This window comes from Scyliorhinus canicula, chromosome 2 (assembly GCF_902713615.1).
Source record: "Scyliorhinus canicula chromosome 2, sScyCan1.1, whole genome shotgun sequence".
Lineage (NCBI taxonomy): Eukaryota > Metazoa > Chordata > Chondrichthyes > Carcharhiniformes > Scyliorhinidae > Scyliorhinus > Scyliorhinus canicula.
The window spans coordinates 7,863,272-7,879,383 of NC_052147.1; the positions used below are offsets into that span (position 1 = coordinate 7,863,272).

Sequence of the window (16,112 nt, forward strand, 5' to 3'; positions counted from 1 at the left end):
GCTGGTTCCTGAGATTGGGGGTGAGCGAGATGAGTGATCGGGATTGATCTTCCATTATCTTATGTCTACCTGGTTCTAGGAGAGCATGTTTGCGATACTCCGTATCTTATTTCGGGGATGGGAGCAGTTTAGAATGTGGACTTTTCAAAGTCCACTTTAATTGTCCTTCACCTCTTTAAACTTGAGTGGCGACTAACCTCTTGGATGTTATACAGCTTTAGTTGCTAGGACCGTGAACTAAATCTTTAATGTGTTGGGAGTTTTTGCAATAATCTGAACGAATACAATCTGAAGGAAATGGTTTACTGGATGTTATACAGCTTTAGTTGCTAGGACCGTGAACTAAATCTTTAATGTGTTGGGAGTTTTTGCAATAATCTGAACGAATACAATCTGAAGGAAATGGTTTACTGCACTGTCGTGGAGAGTTCTGATGTGCCTCCATCAGCAGGATTAGAGTCTTATGAATTGTGTAGTTTCTTGATTCGTTTTACCACAAAGGAGCTGTTTTTTGTGCCTTTTGAAGTGAGGACTGGAATATATTTGCACACAAGTACTGACATCAATTGGTCCGAACTTGGATTTGATTTATTGCCACGTGCACCGAGGCACACTGAAAAGTATTGTTCTGTGTACAGTCCAGACAGATCGCTCCTTACATGAAAAACACAGCTCATACGATAAACACACAATGTAAATACATAGACACAGACATCGGGTGAAGCATACGGTAGAGAAGATGTGTAGGGAGATCAGTTCAGTCCACAAGATGGTCATTTAGGAGGGTTCGATCCCGGCCCCAGGTCACTGTCCGTGTGGAGTTTGCACATTCTCCCCATGTCTGCGTGGTTCTCACCCCGCAACCCAAGGTGTGCAGGGTAGGTGAATTGGCCACACTAAATCACCCCTTAATTGGAAAAAAGAATTGGGTACTCTAAATTTATTTTTGAAAAATTCAGGGGCGCGATTCTCCGCAAAGGCGGAGAGTCGTGAAGGCTGCCACGAAAACGGCCGTGTTTCACGGCAGCCTCCGCGCCCCCTCCCGGGACCCGATTCTGCTCCCCGGTCGGGGCTAGCATCGCGGCCCCGTGAACTACGGCATCGCGGGCTTAACGAATTTCGCTAAGCCCGCGCGCCAAAGTTAGCGACAGCTGACGCATATGATGACGTCAGCCGCGCATGCGCGGATTGGACGACTCCAACCCGCGCATGCGCGGATGACGTCATCCGCGCATATGCGTCAGACCCGCGCATGCGCGGTCCGTAATGCCCCATAGCTGCCCCGCGGACTTATCCTGCTGGGCGGCAGAGGGAGAAAGAGTGCGTGGGAATCGGACCCGCTGCCCGCGATCGGTGGGCACCGATCGCGGGCCCATGCCACCCTTGGCACGGCCATGGTGCGGCCGTGCCAATCGGTGGCATGGTTGTGCATAACGGCCTTTGCCGCCGTTTTCACGAACTTGTATAGCAGGTGTATCAAAATTCGTGAAAACGGCCGTAAAGGCCTTGGAAATCGGCCCATCAGCCAGGGGAGAATCGCTGCTCCCCTTAAAAAAAACGGCGAGCAGCGATTTGTGTGGGGGGGGGGAGAATGGGGGGGGGGGGGGGGGAGAATAGCGGGAGGGCGTCGGACCAGTGTCGCCGTAAAAATTTGCACCGCCCGCTATTCTCCGCCCAGTCGTGAGTGTGGAGACTCGCGCCCCAGGTGTCTGGTAACAGCGGGGAAGAAGCTGTTTTTGTGTCTGTTCGTGCGTGCTCTCAGACTTTTCTCTCCTGCCCGATGGAAGAATGAGTAAGCCGGGTCGGAGGGGTCTTTGGTTCTGCTGCCCGCTTTCCCAAGGCAGCGAGAGGTGTAGACAGAGTCAATGGATGGGAGGGTTTGTGTGATGACTGTGTTCAGGACTCTGTAGTTTCTTACGGTCTTGGGCCGAGCAGTTGCCATACCAGGTTGTGATGCAGCCAGAAAGGATGCTTTCTATGGTGCATCTGTAAAAAATGGTGAGAGTCAATGTGGACATGCCGAATTTCAGTAGTTTCCTGAGGAAATATAGGCACTGTCAATATCCAGGCTTGGGCTGACAAGTGGCAAGTTACATTCGTGCCACACTAGTGCCAGGCAATGACCATCTCCAAGAGAAGATCTAACCATCGCCCCATGACATTCAAAGATATCGCCATCACTGAATTTCTCCCACAGTCAACATCCTGGGGTTTACTGTTGATCAGAAACTGAACTGGACTAGCCACATTAATACTGTGGCTACCAGAGCAGGACAAAGACGAGGAATCCTACAGTGAGTAACTCACCTCCAGACACCCCAAAGCCCTGTCCACCATCTACAAGGCAGAAGTCAGGTGTGTAATGGAGTACTATCCACATGCCTGGATGAGTGCAGCTCCAACAACACTCAAGAAGCTCAACACCATCCAGAACAAAGCAGCCAGCTTGATTGCTCCTCCTTCCACAAACATTCAAACTCTCCAGCACCGACGAATAGTGGCAGCCGTGTGTACCATCTACAAGATGCACTGCAGTAACTCATTAAGGTTCCTTAGACAGCACCCTCCAAATCCACGAACACTACTATCTAGAAGGACAAGAGCAGCAGATACCTGGGAACCCCACCACCTGGAGGTTCCCTCCAAGTCACTCACCACCCTGACTGGGAAATATATCGGCCGTTCCTTCACTGTCACTGGGGCAACATCCTGGACCTCCCTCCCCAACAGCACAGTGGGTGTACCTACACCTCCTGGACTCCAGTGGTTCAAGAAGGCAGCTCACACCACCTTCTGTAGGGCAATGGATGGGCAATAAATGCTGGCCTAACTACTGACGCCCACATCCCGTAAATTAAATTTTAAAAATGCAGTTATGATGTTTCGTCTGGTTGGGGAGTCTGGAACTAAGGGACACAATTTCAATGTAAGAGGGAAGTCACTTGGGACTGTGATGTGGAGAATTTGTTTTATTCAGAGGGTGGTAAATCTTTGGAATTCTCTACTCCAGAGGGCTGTGGACAGTCAGTCATTGTGTATGTTCATAGCAGAGATTGAGAGATTGGGATACGGAGAGAGTGTGGGGAATAGGACATGGATGTGGATGACCATCCATGATCACACTTAATAGCAGAGCAGGCTGAATGGTCCACTCCTGCTCCTATGGTCCATGTTCGCAACCTTGGGACGACTCTGGGTGCTTTCCAGTCAGTGAAGTACCTTCAATGTGCAGTCACTGTTGTGGTGAAAAAGCCAAGCTCCTCCAAGTGTTTTGCATATGTAGATACAAATATTTCATTTGTATAAATGCGCCGAGTATGACTCTGATCTCCGTGGAAGTGAAATATCAAGTGGGGAGACTGTGTGATAAACTGTGTTGAGTTGTATTTGTTTGTCATGTGAATGGTGGGTTTATCTATGAGAACAGCTTTGTAAATAATGCTTCTGATGATACAGAAGGCGTATTGTCCGATGCTTGGTGTTGTGGACCGATTCCTCGGATACTGGTTAGCAATTCATGAGCAGTTAAGAGAATTAATGGCAGTTGTCTTGTGAATGGAACTCAGGCCATCCATTGCTTCCTGAAAGATTAGTTTTACGCAGTCCTACACTTTGTATCCAGGAAAGACAAATTGGAGTATTTTCTAAATGGTGAGAAAGTCTGAACTGGGAGATTTGTGTGTCCCAAGTTCACAAATCATTACAAGTCAGTTGTACAGGTACAAAAACACAGTCAAAGGCTAATGGAGTATTAGCCTTTATCTCGAGGGGACTGAAATACAAAGAAGAAGTGATTCAGTTATACAGAGCCTTGTTCAGACCCCATTTGGAGACAGTTGAGGAAGACAGCGGCGTAGTTGCTGGACGAGTCATTCAGAGGCCCAGACTAATGTTTCTGAGGACGTGGGTTCAAAGCCCACCGTGACAGCTGGTGGAATTTTAAATTCAATTAATAAATCTGGAATTGAAAACTTGTCTCTAATGCTGACCCATTGATTGTGTAAAAACACATTCACTAATGTCCTATTGGGAAGGATCTGCCCTCCACACGGTGTGACCCACATAAAGCTGCCTCGTAACTGCCCTCTGACCTGCCAATTAGGGACGGGTAACAAATGCTGGCCTTGCCAGAGACGCCTGAAAGAATAAAGAAAAAGCCCCAAACTCCAACTTTGTAAAGTCAAGTGGCCTCTTGGCTAGGCTGAATGAAGTACCTTTGAACTCTAGGGGCAGAATTTAATGCCCTACCTTGAGGCAGCTTTAGGAGTGAAGGGCGGGGGGAGGCATTTAATCAAGCACAAGGGTGGGATGGAACCTTGCCACCTTTCCCATTCTTGCCCCATATTGGGTCCATTGCAGGAAGACTATGGATGATTCCCCCCCCCCCCCCCCCCCCCCCCCCAAAAAAACCCCATTGTCAATTGAGGCCCTGAAGCGGATCGTTTATGCCAACTTTGGGGATTCGTCTCAATGCTGCTGAAGGTGGGCTGGGGACTTGCCACATGGGAAGCCCAAAAATGTTTGTCGGTGCTCCCTCCCTCATTCAAAGGGACTCGATGCCTAATCGAGGGACCTGGCATTGTGAAGAGGGGGAGGAGGCTGAGAGAAATCTCCCCCCTGCCATTGTCAAGACTTGCAAAAATTGCATATTTGCAATATAAATTCACCAGAATCACCTCTGCCTTGGCTATTGTCAAGGAGCTTTTTGGAGAATCAGTTGGCCAGGAACTGTGTTTCATCGGGATTGCCAATTGGCTGATGTAACAACCTGACAATCTGATTCTCGTCTCTCCCAGCACCGACTAGTCTTCCTGCGTACAGTGCTGTTCCTCAGAGAGAACTGTCAGCTAATGACAGGCTGGGTTCCCATCAATTTACCTTCATGTGTTGCTTAACTGTGTCAACATTGTTAAGTGACGAATCTCTGTAGGGAGAAGAGCACGGAGAGCATTGCCTAGTGCATCAAAACACAAAGCTGTGAAAGGCTTCGATAAAGCTCCAAGACTACCTAATTTGTTTCAGTATAATACTGTCCTGGGTTAGCTTATGGGAACAGGTTTTGTAAATCCTTGCTTATGCTCACTCCCCTGTGTTGGGAATATTGAGGGGTAATCTGAACAATCCAAGTAGAACGTCAAAAGGAATCAATTCTTGTGGGGGGGCACCGTAGCACAGTGGTTAGCACCGTTGCTTCACAGCGCCTCATTGGCTGTGAGGAGTCTGCATGTTCTCCCTGTGTCTACATGGGTTTCCACCAGGTGCTCCGGTTTCGTCCCACAAGTCCTGAAAGATGTGCTGTTAGGTAATTTGGACATTCTGAATTCTCCCTCTGTGTACCCGAACAGGCGCCGGAATGTGGCGACTTGGGGCTTTTCACAGTAACTTCATTGCAGCATTATTGTAAGCCTACTTGTGACAATAATAAAGATTATTATTATAAATCCAGAATGAGCAGCCAGAAACCTGAAAATTAGAGGCAGGTCATTTCAGGAATGATTTCGGGAAGCACTTCATCGCACAAAGGATAGGGGAAGTTCTGTAACATTCCTCCCCCAAAAGGTTGTGGACGCTGGGGGTCATTTGGAGCTTTCAGGAGTGATTGATGCTTTTGTTAAGGGTGTTTCGGGTAATGGTGCTAAAGGTGGGTAAATGTGGCAAATAGTTCCACCCACCCTTTCCTCCACTAGCGACATTCAATGGAGGAAAAATGGTTCAGCTTTTTGAGAAAGTACACTGAACCATTAGTGGTGCCGTGTCCAGTGTTAACTCAGTGATGTTTTTAAAAAATAAATAGTTTATGGGAATTGCAGTTTTGGCTTCAGACTTCAACACACTGCTGGTCACTTACGTAACACACTGGTCAGTGATTAACATCGTCTGATTGTATGTGGCGTCCTCAAAGTCTGAGTCCGGAGTTGATTATATGCCTTTGTTTGATAGTGCACAGTCATGTGTATCATCCATTAAACATACATGGATAAACTGCCTACCTGATCCTCCGTTAACCCTCGCTTACTGGGCTAGGTTAACAACCTGGTTCAAGTTCCTCAAGAGAGCCAGAAATTCGGGGGATGAGCAGGTGGGGTGTTGGTGTGCTTCTTTTGGGTAACTTTCAAAGGAAACTTAAATCATGTGATTGAAGGAGCCAAAAAAACACTCCAGTCCCCCGGTGCCCACTGGGCATGGAAAGCCTTGAGGGGCTGGCATCACCGTGCGCTTGCTTCCCAGGGACACCCGACAGAAAATATAGTCGCCAAAGAGCATCTTCAAACCATAGTAGGGCTGTGAGGTGGAGCTCCATTCCCCAAAAGGTCATTGTGTAGAATTAATTTGTGGCATTTAATTGTGATGCACACTATCTTGGAAAGTGAGGCTTTAGGAATATGGAGAGGTTTGAGGAATGGTGGCTAACAACAATGGTGAAGTTGGCTTGCTAAAGTGAGTGGTCTTGGGGAAGCAGGTGGAAGGGAGCCAGGCCAGCAGGATTAATGCAAAAAAACTTGGCGACGTTGTGTAGAATGTCAGCTCGGAGAAGTCATTTTCCTGAAGCAGACTGCTATTCAGACAGTGTATTTAGTCTCTCAACGGACACCGGGACTGTGGGTAGGGTGGGTTTATTGTTCCCGTTGAAATGAAAACTGTTTTGTTCCCGATACTAGCTAAGCATTGAATATGGGATAAAAGTGGAAGTACTGCTTGTGTTTTTAATCAGACCTGCTTTTCAGTCAATGATTTCTCCAGCTGTGTTGCCTTTTTGCCCAAATTAAATCATTCACATTTGGTGAATTGAAGGCAGGTTGCGTGTGGCCATTGGTGCACAGGGATGGAAATGTGAGGCACGTCACTTGTTGGGCTGTTCCTGCTTCATTTATTTTCGATCCAGGCTGACTGCAGCTTCCTTTTAAATATCTGGATATATCCCAAGTTGGACATGTGATGTGAAGAGAAAGACACATTTACATAGTGGCTTTCACTACCATGGCACATCCCAGAGCACCGTACAGCTGATAAAATACTTTCCAAGTGTTGTAATGTAAGGGATATGGCACCAAATGTGTGCACTGCAAGATTCCCATAAACTGCACCATGGCGCACAGGCGGAATGACACAGACATTCAGCACAGAAGGATTCCATTCAGCCCATCGCATCCATGTTGGTGTTTTGACAGAGCAGTTGTACTTACTCCCACGTCTTGCTTTGTGTCATATTGTCCCCCCCACCCCCCACTATAGATGGAGATTTAAAATCCTTCCATCTCAATGAATTTTAAGTAAATGGAAAATGTGATCCATCAAGAATCAAGTAGCTCATTGACACCAACATCTGGTCTTAAATCTGCAGGCTAGGGGTGGCACGTGGCTCTGTGGTTAGCATTGGGACTATGGGGCTGCGGACCCGGGTTCGAATCCCGGCCCTGGGTCACTGTGCGTGTGGAGTTTGCACATTCTCCCCGTGTCTGTGTGGGTTTCACCCCCACAACCCAAAGATGTGCAGGTTAGGTGGACTGGTCACGCTAAATTACCCCTTAATTGGGAAAAAAAAATAATTGGGGACACTAAATTTAAAAAATCAATAAATAAACCTGCAGGCTGTGAGAAGGTGGGCCGGGGGGTGAGTTCTCGACTAACAGTAGCGCCCTCTGAAACTTAAATGCATTTAGTTAACAGATTGTTGGAGGGGTTTTGATGAATGATTCAGTTAAAGGAAACCTTAGCAAGTAAGTCCTTTGAAACCAGGTCAGAAATGGAGATTGGAGTCTGAATTTAGAACTGCGACATACAGCGGCCTTGAGCTGTGGCACAGACTAGTCATTGGGAGCAGGAAAGTTAATAAGTAGCACTCAACACACGGTAGCTGTGAAGTAAAACAGACCTGTGCTTTCATGGACCGTTTGGTGAACTAAGACGAGCAGATTTCTCCTCTCGGTCTCCATAGATGCTCCACAAACACTTGTACCGTGATTACCTTGCTGCTTAGGGAATCGTGCTCTCACATTTGAACTCTTCTGTGTCGTGTGAAGATCCAAGTACAGAGTGTAAACTGGAGAATCAATATTAGTGAATCAACATTGCTCAACAGAGAGACAAAATACTGTGGGTGCTGAGAGGGCAGGGGGGCTGTGGGAACTGTGTTTCACTTGCTACTTCTATCAATAATTAAATATTCAGGTCACTGAAATGATGACCATTCGAACGTTTAGCAAAAACCTGATGAGAGCGAGAAGATAACATTTCACGGCCTCTTACTTTATTTATGTAAAACAGCAGCTTCTCCGTGTATTTTGTGCTGTTCCAGTTACATCTCGATCAATTAAAAGTTCTATCCAGATGATAATTTGAGAAGCGGGAGTAAACATTCAGCCCTTTGAGCCCACTCCACCATTCAATGCGATCACAGCTGATTTTCTACTTCCATCCCCATTTTCCCAAACTATCCCCGTATCCTTTGATGTTTTTAATGTGCAGAATCACAAGTTTGTGCTTTTAAACGGATGGGATTGCGGGACTCCTGGCCTGCTCTTTTTTTAAAGGATGGGCACAAGGATGATGGGCCGAATGGCCGCCACCTGTGCTGCAGCTTTTGATATTTTTCTTTTTAAGATTGGCTCACAACTCCCAAACTTTCTTGCTCCTTGAACAAAACTTGTTTTGGAGGAAAATTTACAAATGTTTAAAAACTCTGACGTTGGATCTCATACTGACTGGATTGGTTCCCAGACACATTTCTACCAGAAATTGGTTGTGGTGGGACAATTGCAACTTGTAATAGGGTGTGAAATAACCCAGTGACAAGATCAAAATTGAGTGCTGGCTTGTGTCCGGGAGCCTCTGCTCCCAGCCTCCGATTGTGTTGGGAGATAAAATAAAGGAGATAATACCCCTCAAAGAAAACAACTCGGCAGGATGGGCAGAAATTGATTCCGTTAGCCTATTCACATTCTTTCTGCTTTTTTTTTTATTTAGAGACCCAAGACCAACAAATCAAAGAGTCAACAAACACGTCAACAGTGATGTCAACTTGCGTGTTCAGAACCTGACCATATTAGTCAGACATGTAAAGAATTACTACCAGGTACGTCCTCCATTACTGCACCCAACTTCCTGCCTCTTGTGGTTTGTCTTTTTAAGGGACTGCAGTGCCAGATGTAAGCGATATTTCTGTTCTTTCACACACTTCTACTTCTGCCCAACCCCCCCCAAGATCACCGCTTCCTGTTGTGCTGAGTGAACTGCCTCAAATTCAGACTCGAGTGTCTTTGCTCTGCTCTGACCTGATGGACCGAAGGGCTCCTTTGTGCTGTAAAACTTATTCTTTGAACAAGGTGATGGCATTCTATTAAAACCGTCCAAATTTATCATCCAAACACTTCAAGTGCATTTGATTAAATTGTGGTTGTAAACTGTGTAAGCATTTTGAAAAGGTTTTATTTATGGGACAGATCAGTCTTTCCTCCCCTACCGAGTCCTCTCGGGGCCAAAGAACCAAAAGTCACAGCTGTACCTCACCCAACGGGCCTTTCACCCAATGAAAAGCTCAACAGGAGGGTCATGATCCAGTTCGACCCATGGTGACATATTTTCAAAACATTTCCCAATACTTTTTACAATTTTTCATTGGAGGTGGTGAGGGGCAGAGTTTGCTCACTGGAATTGTGATCGGGACTAAGAATCCTGAATTTTTCCGATCACAGGAGTGCTGGTGAATTGTTACACTCATTAATAAAACCGAGGATGGCGAGGTGGTTAGCACTGCTGCTTCACAGCGCCGAGGACCCGGGTTCGATCCCGACCCTGGGCCACTGTCCGTGTGGAGTTTGCACATTCTCCCCGTGTCTGCGTGGGTCTCACCCCCACAGGTAGATGGATTGTCCATGCTGAATTGCCCCTTAATTGTAAAAATTTAATTTAAAAAAATTAGTAAAACAGCGTGGAGCAAGAATCAAGGTCGTTCTGCTCTGTACAGTACAGTTGTACATCATACTTTCCAACTAAGCTATAAAGATAACCTTTGTTTCTCTTTGAGCAAAACCTTGTTTCGGCCTCTGCTCGCCCCAACTCCCTTTCTGAACCAAACATAAGGCGATGGCATTGCATCTGTTCTTGCAATGCCCCCCCCCCCCCCCCCCCCCCTCCCCCCGTACCTCCCCTAAGTGGCTTGATTCTCCACGTTTATTGAAGAACAGACAGACTGGAGCCCAAGCTTAGAGGCCTGAATACGAGAGAACTGTTATTTTATAAATTTTGTGTCCTGGCAAATGATTATCTTTCGACCAACGTCACTAAAAACAGATTGTCTGGTCATGCTCACATTGCTGTTGGAAGGTTTGGGGGGGGGCTTGCTGTGTGTAAATTGGCTGCTGCACTGGGGACACAAAAAGAAAGAGACCCTGGGGGATATTGGGGCAGAAAGGGGAACGAACCGGTTCAGAAAGCAGAAAGGTTCCTGGGCTTCATCATAGAACATAGAACATAGAACAGTACAGCACAGAACAGGCCCTTCGGCCCTCTATGTTGTGCCGAGCAATGATCACCCTACTTAAACCCACGTAACCCGTATACCCGTAACCGAACAATCCCCCCATTAACCTTACGCTACGGGCAATTTAGCATGGCCAATCCACCTAACCCGCACATCTTTGGTGGGATTATCCTAGCTCCGGGCCGGAGCATCCCCGCATCCGCGTCACGCTGCCCCGACGCCAGCACGCGATTCTCTGCGGAGCGCAGCATTTGGCGCGGTGCCAGTCGCGGGCCGCTCTACGCAGCTAGGCCGCCGATTCTCTGGCCCAGATGGGCCGAGCGGCCGCTCTAAAAAGGCTGCCGGCGCCATCCACACCTGGTCGCAGCTGGTGGGAACTCTGCGCGCAGGGCCAGGTGGTGGCCTGTGGGTGGGGGCAGAAGCGGTGCTCCCACCGGCCCGTGAATCGCGACAGCATTTCCGACGGCGTGGACACTCTGCCGCCGAATGGGAGAATCCCGTCCACAGAGTACAAAAACCAGGAAGTTATGCTAATCCTTTGTAGAATATTGGTTCAGACCCAGCTGGAGTATTGTGCCCAATCCTGGACACACTTTGGGAAGAACATGAAGGCTTTGGAGAGGGGACACGAGATATTTAACCACCATGGTTCCAGGGAACGAAGAGTTTTCTAGTTATTCGGATCGACTGAAAAGCTGGTGATTGTTTTCCTTGGAACAGAGAAGGTAAATTGGCTGGAGTTATTTCATCCAAACCCTTCACGATTTTAAATAAAGAGAGATTGTGTCAAGCAGGTGACGGGTCAATTAAAAAAAAAAACAGGTACAGATTTAAGCTGATTGGCAAAAAGAGCCATGCAAAATGAGGAAAACCTTAGCCCAGTGAGTGACTAGGATTTGGAATGATCGGCCTGATGAGGTGGTTGCTGCAGATTCCAGCTTTCTAAAGGGAATTGGATGAAAACTTGAAGGAGGAAAGATTTGCAGGGATCTGGGAAAAGTGCTTTGGAGTGGTCTCAACTCGTTTGCTCCCGGCTCCTTCTGTGCCCTATTCTTCAGTCGCTACACTCGTTTGGGGATGTCCCGTGTTTGAAAAGTGATTTTAAAATGCACGTTCCTTCTTCTATAAAGAACGCAATGACAGTGAACATAGCTCCGAATGTGTTAAAGTGAATGGGTGATAACTTTCTCTGGAGCAATCCTGCTGCATGATATGGAGTTAGGAATGAGTAACAGCAACAAAGCCTCAGTGTTAGCCATGCCTGCATGTGACCTGAAGCTTCAATGGCTGATTTGCATTCTGGAAGTCTTTAATGGGACTGTTACTTTGATTACAAAACTGTTGTCAGAGAGGAAATTTCAGCTTCTGATTTGTTGGCCACTGTGTTTGTAGTTTGGCACAGTTCCTCGTTGGTACATCCAGCTCTACATATAAAAATGGGGGCAGTAACGGCCTTAGCCCCTGCATGCTAGTTAAGTTTGCATCAGAATACACCAGGTACAAACAGAACAAAGAGCCTCCAAACAAATTTTTAAGTGTAGCGACTGAAGAATAGAACACAGAAGAAGCCTCAAGGTGTTCTCTTACCCTTTGAGACTACTATGGAGAATAGAAGCACAATTTATTGGCAATACTTTGTTCTGGATTTACAAAAGCGCTGATAATGAAATTTTTTTCTGGTCTCTCTCACATTTTACATTGAAGATGTGGCAGTCTTTTTACTTATGAGACTGTGTTATGCTGCTGACAGAAACCATTACTCACCCTCATTTTAATCCCCTCTCCACCTTACACATGCAAAGGTTTTTCTTCCTCTCCCCCATGTGCCATTGACTCTTCTCCTGCGATGTATGATGTTTTGGATTGGGCATTGGGGTGGGGAAGTGTGGGGTGGCTGGGGGAGAATTTGTCTGCTGTTATCAATGGTTAAATATTCAGGCCAGTGCAGCTATAACCATGGCAACGTGCAACAGAGAGATGAAGAGGTCAGAAGCTGACATTCCCTCACCTGGCGCCAAGGCTTTGTACTTTATGTACATAAAAGGCAGTCCCTCAGACGTTCTTTGTGTTTTGCGCACTGTTCCAAATTAGTCATGACAGAATATAGTTAAAGATCAGAATCAAGGGCAGCACGGTGGTGCAGAGGGTTAGCCCTGCTGCCTTACGGCGCCGAGGTCTCGGGTTCGATCCCGGCTCTGGGTCACTGTCTGTGTGGAGTTTGCACATTTTCCCTGTGGCTAGGTGGATTTGCCACTCTAAATTGGAAAAAAATGAATTGGGTACTCTAAATTAAAAAAAAAAAGGATCAGAATCACGATGAGTTTGTTATTTTGAAAGATCAAGGAGATTAATGGGATAGCTCTTCTTAAAGGGCCAGCGCAAGATTGATGGGCTGAATGGCCTCCTAACTGGAGGGTTCAATGTTTTTTATGAGGGGTTGAGGTCGAGGCTGCCTGGAAGGTACAGAATTGTTCTGTCATAATCTTGGGTAACTGCTTCAGCGGAAAGAGCAGACCCGCGCGGAACTGGTAATATCTCTGGCATACTGCAGAAAAGCTGCCATCAATACATTAAAACTGAGAGGTAAATGGAGTGTATGGTCACGCATCTGCCTAACACTGTCCATGGATTACCAGTTCCATTTTCAGTTTATCGTTGGGTGCTGCTAGAGGTCATGCAAAGGAAGTTAGCTCATATAAACGGTGTCACCCACTCAAAATGGAGCACATAGTGGAGGTTTTCTTTTTCACTATTATGTAGTTTCTCTTTCGGTTTTACAGTGTTATGAATGAGATTTTGATCAGTGTAATGAGTCCCTGGGGCAAAATCAGTTGGCTAGAATTTAAGCTCGAGATTCCGTTCCTTCGCCTCTTCTTCCTCCTCCTGAAAATCTAACTCCTTAACAAAGCTTTCAGTTACGTGGCCTAATATCTCCTGATCTGGCAAGGTGCCAAATGTCAACTGAGAATGCTGCTGTGAAGCACCTTGGGATGTTTACTAGTTGCCTCTTGTTCTATATCTTTGGAATTCTGCCTGAGATGCTGGAGTTGGAAGAGACAAGGTGTGCCAAGTGCTCTTGATCAGAAGTTACTGAGTTGCCCTAGTTTAATTGTGGTTCAGCATCCTCCTCCTTCAGGTGCCGTACCCTTAGGAGGGTGTTGGTCACCATGGACGTCCATTGGATTGGTCCATGATTACACTTGGCAAAGTACTGCAGTGGTTTTCCATTGCCTTCTGCAGCGTGGTCCACCAGGAAACTCTCCTGCTCTTTGTCTCCTGCCATTAGGCATATTGGAAGGATTTGCAGACTGATTGACTGCATTATGAAAGCACCTTCTGTGGGCTTCAGATTCTGGAATGGGATTTGAACCTGGAACTTTTGGTTCAGAGGAAGGGACACTACTACTCCACTCGATCATCTTGTGATTCAGTGTACTGCTCTTATTTTTTTTAAAAGCTGATTTAAATTAATAATAACCGTTGTAGCAAACAACAGGAGAGAGAGAGAGAGTTGTGTGAAACCCAAAAAACATTTTAATTCCATGTAAATAGTAGCTTTGCCTATAAGATAGTTCAGGTACTGAAACTGCTGTTGGAAGACCGTTTACTTAAATGGATTTTGCACTTGATAATGTAGAGAGACTAAAGATTGGCTGTGTAATTGAAAATACGCACCAGATCTATCAGCATCCGATAACTACTTTCACTCGACCTCTGCAAACCTCTTCAACTCTCACCTCCCCATCACCGCCGTGCCTGTCTCCCCAGATGTCCCCTCAAACTGCAACCTCCAACAGTGCCGAAGGCTTCGGCAACCATTGGCTTCGCTCTAGGATTCTCCCTGCCCACTGCCACAGAGCCTTCTCTGCTTGCTGCCTGGCTCCTCCCCTCCAGACAGCTGCTCCAGTGCAGGCTGTTTGAGCACACACTTGGTCAGCTCCAGTCACGTGTATCAGTTGAACTTTAGAGACAGCCTAGTTTATCTAATCTCTGTCCATAACGTAACCCGATGAGTGCTCGTAACATTCTGGGGAACCTGTGCTTTATTCCTTCCCAGGCCAATATAGAACATAGAACAGTACAGCACAGAACAGGCCCTTCGGCCCTCAATGTTGTGCCGAGCAATGATCACCCTACTCAAACCCACGCATCCACCCCGCAACCCAACAACCCCCCCTTAACCTTACTTTTATTAGGACACTACGGGCAATTTAGCATGGCCAATCCACCTAACCCACACATCTTTGGACTGTGGGAGGAAACCGGAGCACCCGGAGGAAACCCACGCACACAGGGGGAGGACGTGCAGACTCCACACAGACAGTGACCCAGCCGGGAATCGAACCTGGGACCCTGGAGCTGTGAAGCATTTATGCTAACCACCATGCTACCCTGCTGCCCAAGATGAGGTAGCCAGAACCATACTCAATGCTCCAGGTGTCATTTGACCAGGGCTTTGTTTTATTGCAAAATTTCCTCCTGTTATCTGGATATAAAAGTTAACATTCCTTTAACCATTTTGATTCGGTCTTCACAGTGGAAGACACAAATAACATGCCAGTGACTGATGGAAATGAGGCTATGACCGGTGAGGACCTTGAGATGATTGTTATCACTAAGGAGGTTGTGATGGGCAAGCTAATGGGGCTAAAGGTAGACAAGTCTCCTGGCCCTGATGGAATGCATCTCAGAGTGCTAAAAGAGATGGCTAGGGAAATTGCAAATGCACTAGTCTCTGGGGTGGTCCCGGCGAATTGTAAATTAGCAAACGCGACACCACTGTTTAAAAAAGGAGGTAGGCAGAAAGAAGATTATTATAGGCCAGTTAGCTTAACTTTGGTAGTAGGGGAAGATGCTGGAATCTATCATCAAGGAAGAAATAGCGAGGCATCTGGACGGAAATTGTCCCATTGGGCAGACGCAGCCTGGGTTCATAAAGGGCAGGTCGTACCTAACTAATTTAGTGGAAATTTTGAACACATTACCAGTGCAGTAGATAACGGGGAGCCAATGGATGTGGTATATCTGGATTTCCAGAAAGCTTTTGACAAGGTGCCACACAAAAGGTTGCTGCATAAGCTAAAGATGCATGGCATTAAGTAAAGTAGTAGCATAGATAGAGGATTAGTTAATTAATAGAAAGCAAAGAGTGGGGATTAATGGGTGCTTCTCTGCTTTGCAATCAGTAGATAGTGGTGTCCCTCGGGGATCAGTGTTGGGTCCACAATTGTTCACAATTCACATAGATGATTTGGAGTTGGGGACCAAGTGCAATGTGTCCAAGTTTGCAGACGACACTAAAATGAGTGGTAAAGCAAAAGGTACAGAAGATACCGGAAGTCTGCAGAGGGATTTGGATAGGATAAGTGAATGGGCTCGGGTCTGGCAGATAGAATACAATGTTAACAAATGTGAGGTTATCCATTTTGGTAGGAATAAATGATAAAATATTAAAACATGCTACTGTGCAGAGAGACCTTGGTGTGCATGAGTCACAGAACGTTGGTTTACAGGTGCAACAAGTGATTGAGAAGACAAATTGAGTTTTGTCTTCATTGCTAGAGGGATGGAGTTTAAGACTAGGGAGGTTATGCTCCATTGTATAAGATGTTAGTGAGGCCACACCTTGAGT

The 16,112-nt window shown here is 46.5% G+C and overlaps 1 protein-coding gene across 2 annotated transcripts in view; it reads left to right on the top strand.

The window, feature by feature from the left end:
• ccdc88c (coiled-coil domain containing 88C) overlaps window positions 1-16,112 on the top strand; it is a 223,258-nt gene that overhangs the window by 10,497 nt on the left and 196,649 nt on the right. For both annotated transcript variants that reach the window (XM_038773235.1, XM_038773242.1), the window contains exon 3: window positions 8,965-9,073. In XM_038773235.1, coding sequence (XP_038629163.1) covers window positions 8,965-9,073 — 109 coding nt within the window. The remainder of the gene's footprint in view (window positions 1-8,964; window positions 9,074-16,112) is intronic.